We start from the raw sequence: 11,379 nt of genomic DNA, 5'->3' as shown, positions 1-11,379 counted from the left end.
TAAAAAAAAAAAAAAGGAAAATTAGTAACCGCGGAAGTCAACTTTAATTAGCATTTTTTTGCACTCTCCATACCTGGGACAATCCACATTGCAGAGGGATTTATAAATTAAGGGGTTCATTTCATCAGTTATGGATGTAATTTTTTTACGACTCAAGGTATCTGAAAGGCATTGGTGTCATTCGCGGTCAATGACGAATGTATAAAAAGCTGCAAGCACAATGGGGAACTTTCGATTGAAGTGTGATCACAGAATAATCACTAGTTCGTGATACGTTCAAGCTCAATATAAACATGCCTTTAAGATTTCGCAAAGCTGTCACCGGCTGGCGCAAGTAATATAATGCAGATTCTAATCACTTATATCAATTACGCACAGGACTTTATCGGTGTGTACTAAATTAGTAAATGTACTGGATAAAATCGATTTCACCATTCCAGCTGATCGTTCGCTGCCGATATATACATGATGTCAGGCTACAATAGTACATTCACTAGTCTCAGGAAGGGTTAGGGACAAGGGTTGATTCTCATCCCGACAACCTTTTTTATGATGACCGTTAAGTTTTGCTTATCCGTTAGGGCTAACTGTGCCTCCATTACATTGATAGTCGACATTATTTATTGGAACACTGATTGCATGAGAACGTCTGAAATACAACGACACTTCGCAAAAAATTTGAAGAAAAGTTCACATTGGTTAGTAGAGTGAATATGTTTGTATTGGAGGCAAAACGTTAACTGGTACTCTTGCTTTCTTTTCTTAGCTGTTGAATCTGTCCATATTATCAAATTACGTGCAGTTATTTGGATGTCGGAGATTGCACGTCCGCGATCAAAGTTTTCTTTACAAAATTCAACGCCACAAGATCTAAATGATTTTAAGCATCTGTAAACTACACCACCTGCCGAAATAAATCTTTATCTCAGATAAAGGACAACTGCCCGTCTCCTTGCATCGCATCCTACAGATAATGCAAACGATTTTTTTTTTGTATGTGGCCCATTGGATGCCGGTGACTCATTCACAGAGCCAAACGTTATACACAGAGGATTTTGGATCGCTGTGGGTCTCACAAGCAGAAACATGAGCCAAAACATTGTGTCGTTGGACAAAGTGCAGATGACGGTCATCCTGGGTACTGCTCACATTATTGTGCTCAACGATGCGGTGCATATGTTGATTCCGTCGATAATTGGCAAGAATAGACCTTTACAGCTTCGTTTTTTTCCCAATAGTAATGTTGCAAATAAATTGTAAAAGAAAGCAGTTGACATCTCTTCTCGTTTGTCCTATCGGTCGTTGTAAAACATCGAAGGCGGGACAGAACGTCTTCCATATGTGTGAAACTGTAAGACCACTCATTTTGTACTTTAATCCTATATCTCTAAAACGTAGAACTCTGTTGAAACATCTCCCCCTCCGTTCAAACATCAGTGACCACATATCATTTCCACACGGTGGAAAGTTTTTCGTACATGTACACAACTCATGCCGCGGTCTCTTTCTATATTTTCCCACGGCCTCGCTCGCATCAAGAATGACACGTCACACATCGGGGCGCTCCAAATGGTCACGTGAGCAAGTCGAACATTTTGTTTGGGGTGCAAACAGTTTAGTGATTTAGCAAGAAATGTAAGTTATGCTTTTATCAGGGGCACCCAACGAGAATATAGTTCAAAACCACTTAAACATAAATGTTAAAGGTATTATAGTATTTAAAAGGTAGATATCGGCATATTTTTTATCCCTTCAAAATTTTTCATCTGTTCGGATTTCCTAGCTGAAAGTCTAGTGATTCGAAAATTATAGGGATCAAAACTTACCTTGTCGAAAATTTCAGCCAGAAAAGAGATCCCGAAAATTCTAGGTGTCCATTTTAGGGTAAAAGTCCGTTTAAAATAGGCGATTATACCATTTTTTTCTATGTTGGAAAATACTAGGACAGGCGGGCAAGCAAGAAATTCTACAACAACTGTTCCGAAAATTGTAGATCTCAAATCGCCTTCCGAACAGATATTTTCCGAAATTGACGTTGGGTGCCCCTGTTTTATGATAAATTTAGTATCATCTGCAAGGAGCACCTTTGCAGTCTCAACAAACGCAACCAATTAGGATCACAGATAGGATCACATAATCTAACGCAGTAATAAACACCATAGCAACCCTACATTTACATAACACGGCCAGCATTTAAATTTACTGGTCAGTCGTTGTAAATTTCCTGAAGAATGTGGTCATTCGTCAATCATGAAGTTCTGAACTGAAGTTGAGCGCCTTTTGAAAATCCGTCCACTACAACAGTAAACAGACTACAAGTACGCAAAATAAAATCTTGTGTCCCAGTGAGTTGCTAAGCAAGATAAAGACTAGGACCTCTGTCTTTATAAGCGTCCCACATGCCAATTGTGACTCAGAAATAACGCATGATGGATGACGAATTGCTTGCAGCGTTTGCCTTGTGGTCACCAAAATCGGAATAATAAAGAATTGCGTAATTACCTCCTGTCGTTCTCTAAATCGGTATTAGTATTAAATGTGCAGTCGTCTGTACTTTAAGTCTCATCGGTAACAATGCGAAAGGTTAAAAAGTTACATTTTGTGTGTATTGTTTCCACAGAATGCAATTTCCTGTAGCGAAATTTAATACTATGCATCTTGTCACATGTAGCATCTTCAGACGTGACAACCGTTAACTACGGAGCAGAGGTCACGTCGAGCGAAGTTGCGAGCTGATATCTGATATGATGATAAAAAATAAAACACAGCCGCTTTGGGATTAAGAATTTATTTTCATTTTGTTGATCATCGAACTGTTCGTGACTTTTACTGACCGTACGGAGGCCAAAAAGTGTTGAATATGACTGCGAAATCCTGCTGTTTGCTGGGGCCTGATATGGTTGGTCGGGGCTTGATATGGTTGGTCGGGGCTTGATATGGGGGGTGTAATATGGTTGGTAACGTTCCAGCCTTATATGAAAACATGAGCTATGTGGTAACTCCATGAAAGATTTTCATCGATGAGCACGCCTAAGTATTTGATGAACTTCTTACGCTCCAAAGAGATATAGCTATTAGTGTGATGGTCATGTTGTCATTTCTTCCGAAATGACAACAGGGAAGTTTTGAGAGGCCTCCTAAAATTACCCCACCCCTCCCTTATAACAATAGTTTGGTTATCCCATGAGACACTAGGAGTGAAGGGAACCAATATGGCGACCAGAATGTTGTCGTTTTTCGTTCGTTCTAGCGGCCTTGCTATCCGTCAGTCATTACCCGACGGACTTTGCTGTTGAAAGAATGGTCTAGGTAAGAGATCAAGCGGCTAAATTATAGAATACAGGGCCACTGAAGGTTACATTTTAGATAGAGCGGCTCGGAGTATGGCCAGTCAAGACTGACGAGAATGTATATTTGTATATTCTGATGGCTCATCACTTACGAGTCATGCCAAATACAGTGGCTCTACGGTTCACCAGTCAAGAAGAACGAGTGTATGCGGCTCGGCGGCTCGTCAGTCAAACTGGGTGATTAAAGGGCTAGTATAAGATGTATCTTTGAGTGGCTCGACGGCTCGGCGGCTCGTCAGTCAAGAAGTATGCGTGTATGCGGCTCGACGGCTCGGCGGCTGGCCAGTCAAGAAGAATGAGTCAGTGTATGCGGCTCGATGGCTAGTCACTTACGGCCTAAGCACTCTTAGCTCTCATTTTACGGTTCGGTTAACTACACTTTTTACGACATCGTGTGAAGAATATAGCACTCGTTTACTGATTGTTAGCCATGATCCTCCCGAACAAATTTAAATGCTCACCAAAAATTACAAGTGCACACTGTTAACAATGCTCTCTGTCATGCAGGTAGACATATGGTGTAAGCTTGTAATGAATCAGCAGTTGTAAAGGCTTGTCCTTATTTCTATAATGTAGAATAGACTGTGCCTCCCAGTATTCGGTCTTGAGCCATTTTAAACCATCGTATAACCCCTACTTTAGTGGCTCTGACGAAGGCAAACGCGTGTGGGTGGGCTCGTACCTTAACTCAACTAACCAATCAGGTAAACCGATTTCAGCAGCAAGAGATTGCACGGAGCGCCCAAATAGGCCATTTTGCTCTTGACGAATCGCACGATCGCCCTAGCAAGAATTAATTTTCTTTGCAAACTGCACGTGACGTTTCTTAGACTCAGTTCAGAGGATATAAGATGGGCAGTGCAGTCGATTGCTAAAGGAAGTTTGCCTGCACTGCGACTTTTCCAAGTATCTACACGATCCAATCCTTTTCTCTGTGCTGCAGCGTCGTCGAAATTGAACAATGCTTTGTACACGTAAAGCCATTCCTCGCGATTTTGCCAAAGACTACACGTGTCGTGGAATTCGAAGCCATGTTTTTCGACAATGATTGCTTTAGAAAGACAGTCCTATTTAAAGGAAGTAGATTCCAGCATCAATTTCAAGGGGTCCTTGCTCTTGTTGAGCTTTTTTGCTTCTTCCACAGAAAATCTTATGAATTTTTCTGTGAACTCAAACACGGGAGTTCGAAGATTAAAATATTTTCCAGGAGTTACTTTCTTCCCGACTGAGCTTGGGTTGAGTAAGTTTCAGGTGCACTTTGGGATCGCATCAAGCACATGGTCCGCCATCTTTTATCTTATTTTTCTAGCAGATTTGAAAAATCGTCCGTCGAAAAACGTTAATAATGGAAGACAGCAACGATGAATACGATGGAAGAAGAGCAAGAGATAAATTCCGGCGCGAAAGAAGTGATTATACCGATCGTTGACGTGATCGCGAGGACAGAAGTTCACGAAGAGACGATTGGTCTGATCGTAGGCGGGAGCCATCTTGGGAAAATCGACGACGCGGGGACTACCGCGGGGAATTTGATCCAGGACGAACAGGTAGCGCTGGGAGACACCATGAAAAGAGTTCGAAGAGACTAGTAATTATTCTCATAAAATCCAAACGTCAAGTTTTTTTCAGTTTTGCTTATGGTGCGAATTCGAACGTAACGGGAAAGTGATCAAAGAATAGACTTCGACCACAACTCAGGCTAAGGAAGAAAATAATCTTCTTCCAAAATTGAACCCGCAATCGATTTGGCACGCAGATCAAGTAGATCTCAAAACATTTCACTGCAGAATACCCCATTGTTTCTGCCCTACTCTTGTTTCCAATTGGCAGGGTCGAGTCTGTGGAAGAACAAGTTAGAATACAATGGATGCTAATATTTCTTATTCTTCGAAATGCAAATAAGTTGGAGGGTACCCTGCAGTTTTTTTTTTTTTTTTTTTCTTTTTCTCCTGGTGGCAAGAGAAAGCACCCATGAGCGGTGAATCATCCAAAACATGGCAGGATATTAACCCCTTTACAACTAGAATTCAAGAATCAAACACAAGACCAGGCCGGCATAACAAGTTTCTGGAATTTGTTTGTGATTCGTTAGTGTGCACAAGTGCTGGTTTTAAGAAGCGACAGTGATAAGCACATAAAACACACACAAACTTTAATAGTCTTGATCATGCAAGTAAGTATCTTCACACAACCAAAGAGCTTTTTTTTTGTCTAACAAAACGTGCAAATGACTGAGTGAAAGGTGAGGAGTCTGCATGTTGTTTGCATCACACTTTGTATTGCTGCATCTCTGGCTTTAATGAGGAGTTGATTTATATGCATACCTGTGTATAGTTTGTGCTCAGCTTGCATACCTTGCAAAAACCAGCCATTGTGGTACAAACAGCAGCAAATTATGGCATACTTGATACAGCTGCAATTTTTGAAAACGTCGAATATCTTCAATAGGTAACATGGTCATGTGCTTATAATTGTCTTGCTCTTTTTCTGTATTCTTGGAAGACGGAGCTATAATAAATTTTCCAGAAATGCTATGCATTTTGTATTTTCTTTGAAGACAGGTTTTGAATGATTTACAGCTCTGAAGCGCAATATTACAATTATAATAAACAATAAATGTCTGGTTTTCTTGCTACTAGTCAGCAGTCAGGCAAAAAATATAAAGTAATTTTTGCATATGGCAGATAATACATTGTAGGTTGAAGAACATGGCTTTGGATGTCCAATCTCTGGAAATGAAGCAAAACGATGGAGATAAACTGATTAGTTTAGTAGTTGATTTCCTTTCCTTCTGGTTGCAAATATAAGGTTATAATAAGTAAGGAGAAATAAAACGAGTTACATGTATAATATGGTATATTTAACAATTATTCCATGAGCGCGCGTTGGATATGAGATGATAGATAGCCAACGAGGCGCGTAGCGCCGAGTTGGCTATAATCATCTCATATCCAACAAGCGCGAGTGGAATAATTATTTTATTAAAAACGCCCCCAAAATATAGAAAACGAGACTACAATAAAAATAAACAGGCCCAAAAAAATCACGCATATGCTTGCCGTGTTTGTAGATCATGGTATAATTATGGCTCATAACCCATGATGGCTTAGCCAATCAAAACTCTCGAATTGCATTATCCAATGATCCAGTTTTTAATAAAAAGATTTAACTTGTGTTCACTTGTTTGTGGGCTAAAAGTCGTAAAGGAATATTTTGAAGGGTTTAGGGAAGGGGATGTTTTCGGGAAGTGTAAGAAAGCCCTTAATATCCCCCAACACAAACAAGTCTCTTTTTCCTTATAGCCATTTCACAGGGTTCCATAGTGGGACCACCAATCACTTGAACAGATGGGATTCCTGGATGCATACAAAATGACTCTAAATTTGCTTAGTATTTCCCAGACCACTCTAAATTTTACTGATCATCGAGAAGCCACCTGACGCAAATCACTGTCAGTAACTAGACTGTCTCCACTCTAACTAGAGCAGCGAATGGGCAATGCGCCATAATATTCGAAACTGCGAGGCCTGAATATCTCTAGGAAGAACTTTCTATAAAGCAATATTCTCCTGGATACTTATGAGAACGCTACTGCCGGCGGTCAGTCGAGACCTTGATTGAAATATGCGCGGGAGTCGATCCGTTTTTAACAGCGTAATAGAAGTGCAGAGAAAGTGATGTTGACATTAAAGGAACAGCTACAAATAGTGTATCGCACTTGCTTCTGCAATAATGTCAAGGCTTCGAAATCATAAAGTGTCGGCATTAAAAATACACCACAGGAGCTCCAAAGAGGTGCAAAATACAAGGATCTCCTAAGATTGGATCGTTTAGGAGTCTGTTTACCAGTCAGCCGAAATCCCCATCGAAGGCTTTTTAGAATTGATCCTTCGAAATACTTTTGAGATGACTAACAATTAATACGGTGCATGCGCATGTGTTTTTGCATGCTTTTACTTGTTCTTAGTCCGGCTTATTTCCTACTGAAAGCCATACTTAAGAGATCATGATAGCTTCAAAATATTGGATTTTCTCGCTAATATTAATTTTTAAGATTATTACAATATTTTACAGTCACGTAAATTTAATAATCAATGACCGTACATTCGCAAGAGTCCATCAACCAAGAGTCCATGATTCTTGATTGCATTACAGTTAGCTTAAACCCATTGGCCAGTTTTGACTACGCTCAATCTTCCGTCAATTACCGCAACCTCGTTGGGGGAACTGCGCCTTGAAGCCACGGGAGAAGGGAGGGGTGATAACCGTGGAGGAGTAGTGCTATCGGAGGACAGCACAACCCCGCTGGCCCTCTTCATAGCGACCACCGTTGTCGCTCTAAAGGCCTCTGTGGTGTTGATTTCGGGACGGAAGATTATTACACGCAACTTAGGAGCGTACATTATACCCAATACAGCATAGCCCGAGCCAAGAACCGCTACGCAGGATACAAAATTACGCGTGGATCCAGCACTGTCGTAGAACGCTGGGAAGAAACTAACCCAGAAAACACAGAATGCAAACATGGCAAAGCAGATGTACTTGGCTTCGTTGAAATTTTCAGGGAGCTTTCTGGCTTTAAATGCAAAGTACGTACATACTAATGCTAAGATCAGCACATATCCAAGAATAACAATGTTGAGGAGTTCGTTTGAAGGTCCGCAGCTTACTACTTGCCACCCCCGCCTTGATTGGTCAACCTTGGCTGAAACTTCCGGTTCATGAATGATGAACCAGACAGTAGTCACGGTAACGGGTACAAGTGTCATTACACCCGCCAGAATGACTTGCATTTTGTTACTTATGAGATAGCTGCTGCCGGCGGTCAGCCGAGACCTAGATTGAAATATGCGCAGGAGTCGATCCGTTTTTAACAGCGTAATAGAAGTGCAGAGAGTAAATGGAATTCCGAAAAATAGTGGGCGAACGGTGCAGCCAGCTACCGTGGGCTTACCGATCATTATGAGCGGTAGCACGAATATGGTAACGATACTTCCAAGATGCAAGAACGACAATTGCCGATTCGACGCTTTCACCATAGCCGTGTCACGATATTTATAGAAAACTGCGAAGACGCTAATCGACATGATAAATCCAATGATAGCAAAAATGATGGTGCTTATACCCTGTCCATTTTCCCATGCCAGATAGTCTGATTTTAATTCCACACAATTCGTTCGCAGCGCGTTTGACACAAAACCTTTTGGACATTTCCTGCAGTGTTCAGATCCTGAAATAGATTTTACAAAACCATTTTCGCATTTAACGCATTTCCAGCAACACGGGATGCTTCCTTGAACAGGATAATATCCTGGATTACAGGGTTCGGCGCAGACCGACTTGGGTTTTTCAGACGTCCATCCGTTCCATTCAATCTGTGAATTGTTTAGTGAAAGCTTTCCATCCAGACCGTTCCATGTACCAATCTCCACGAAGTCCATTTGGTTCTCATTTAATCGCTGAAGGTTCTTAATGGCATACGATCCAAATCGGAGATCGCCATTCTTGTCGAACATGATTTGCGACCCTGATCTTCCCTGGAAGGACACATTCTTCAAGAAACGCACGATGTCCCTTGGTTTTACAAACGAACCGTTGACAGTGGGGCATTTTTCGCCCTGGGTGACACTTTCACCATCCTTGCAATTAAAGATATCATTCACCGCATGTGCAACTGCGTAAACCGCATCCATGACATTTGTGTATTTGTTACGAGGCAGCAGTTCTCCGCTTGGTCGAGGGTGTACCTTTGGGCACAAGATGGTCACATTTGGTCTTTCGGTCGTGTACACGTAAAAGTCTTCCTCTCGAGTAGCTGTCTTGTTATCCTCCAAGTGTTTCATAAAGCAATCGAACTCTCCTTCCCAATATTCCCACATCCACGGATTATAAGCAGTGCTGTTTGGCCTTAAGAGCCTCAAGTGGTTTTCGTATTCTGGGTGTTTTTTCAACAAAGGCAATACTCCAAGCATTCCTCCGACAACATTTTCGTCAAGAGTTCTGAGCTGGTACGCATCTCCCCAAGTCTCTGTTCCAATCCAAGTCTTGCCACTTAGTTTTTGACGTGATGCCTCGTTTAAAAATCCCACGGCATTAGGTCTCTCACACCATAAAATGATCGCCCTTGCTTTCGGTGTATTCTTAAGAGATTCGATAACATTTCGAAGCTCGTCTTGCGACAAAGAAGGATTAAAGATCATTTCCAAGGCGATACAAATTCCACGCTTTTTAAGTTCTGTGCGCAGAGAATCGACTCCAGCGCGACCGTACGCATTATCAGAGGCAATAATGGACACGTATGTCCATCCAAAATGCAGTAACAAATCGGCCAGTGCCTGAGCTTGGTACGTGTCAGAAGGAATTGTCCTGAAAAACGAGGGATAAATAGACTTGTCACTGAGAAGTACACTTGTCGATGAATAACTGATCTGAGGCGTTTCGTCCACCCCAACGAGGTTCGCCACGCTAATTGATATTGGCGATGAAGCAGCACCAATGACTGCTGATATCACTGTCTGTTTGTTTTTACATTCACAATAACGAGCACGACAATTCGGGTCAATAGAATTGTTTCCGCCGCTTGAATTGCCTGCGTCGAGTACAAAGTCCAACGCCGCACTTAAAGCGACGGGGACGCTGTTACAGGAATCTCTTATGTCATAACCCAAAGTAAAATTGGGTGGTAACAAATTGGGATTCTGGTTGATTTCTTGAATTGTAAACAACATGGCTTCCACCCAGTTCAGTCCGTACAGGTTGATGTCAATAGACTGTTTTGTTCCCTCGGTTGGTTTGATAATGTGGACAGGAAAAAATCCGCCAACGATTAAATCGCCCCGCAAGTTGGAAACTCTGTTTGGATCAACACAGTGTTGCGAATGATTTACCCTCAAAGAATTTCCTTTGTTACAAATGATCAGCCAAATCCAACATGCAAATACTGAGGGCGACATCGCGACCGTGATAGTCCACAAAATTCCTCAGTTTTTGCTCAAGTTATAACGCCGTTGAAATTCTGATCTTGGCCGCGACAAGGCAGCAAGACTGATGTCTAGGAAGGAAAAGCACTCAACGTATCTTGACAAATATCAACAAAATTTCCCATCGACATGTGATTAAAAGCCTTTCAAGAAGTTGTGGGCGATGAAAAAATCCAAGTCAAATGCTATCACTGAGGCGCATAAATCAACGTAACTTTATCCGATGCTATGAATAATCATGCTAGGTTTGTAAACGTATCAAATTAAATATAGTTACTTCTTTATGTATCACATCGGTTAAGTCTTTTCCGATGTTGATAAACCTTTGGCAGTAACTTGATATTTTGGACACAACTCGTGGACTTGCTCTGTGTACTTTTGTATTTGACACTTTTTATTTGAACTAGCATAAATTCAAAACTGAACAAATTGACTATCATTTCACTCTCATTATGAAATTTTAAAAAGGTTGACTCCATGCACAAAACGTCCATCCAATTTGAGAAATCTGTGTCTTTGGAAATGAGCAATTTACTAGTGTTTTAGTTTTCTGGCTTGGCAATGTTTTTTTGCTCAGTAAGAAAAAGATAGGAGCGACTGAAACACGTCAATATAAAGCAAACACAGATCTCGTGAAGCATCACCCCGTTGACAAGCCGAATTGATTAAAGTACTGTTTGCACCAATCAGGGAACCGGAACGCGACTAAGTGTGCTTTACTGAAATCGTATAATTTGATGTGATAAAATAAAGTCATCTAATTATTTACTAGAACCAATGGAAACATTCTTCTGTGGCTTCTTAGTCTTTTAGGTGACTTTAAGAAGCTGTCGAATGATGATCAACGCTTTATAAGCAGGTGATTTTGTTTCAGCGCAACTAAGCATTTGGCACAACTGAAATTCATGTTCTTAATGCGAATTGCCCCAAAAGGTCACAAGCAATTCAAGGGAATTCAATGGCACAAATTTTAAGGATGCATTCTGTGGTCTGGGAAGCTGAGAAAACTTGAAACCGATTTGCTTAGAAACTTTGCGATGCAACGCATC

The 11,379-nt window shown here is 41.2% G+C and overlaps 1 protein-coding gene across 1 annotated transcript; it reads right to left on the bottom strand.

The window, feature by feature from the left end:
* Window positions 1-4,779: 4,779 nt before the first annotated feature.
* Window positions 4,780-10,920, bottom strand: LOC138006882 (extracellular calcium-sensing receptor-like). Its single transcript, XM_068853493.1, has one exon. The coding sequence runs from the start codon at window positions 10,301-10,303 to the stop codon at window positions 7,511-7,513; it is 2,793 nt and encodes a 930-aa protein (XP_068709594.1). The 5' UTR covers window positions 10,304-10,920; the 3' UTR covers window positions 4,780-7,510.
* Between the last annotated feature and the right edge of the window lie 459 nt (window positions 10,921-11,379).

This window comes from Montipora foliosa, chromosome 6 (genome assembly GCF_036669935.1).
Source record: "Montipora foliosa isolate CH-2021 chromosome 6, ASM3666993v2, whole genome shotgun sequence".
NCBI lineage: Eukaryota > Metazoa > Cnidaria > Anthozoa > Scleractinia > Acroporidae > Montipora > Montipora foliosa.
Note: the sequence above shows the minus strand (reverse complement) of the source record. Positions and strands in the feature narration are given on the sequence as shown.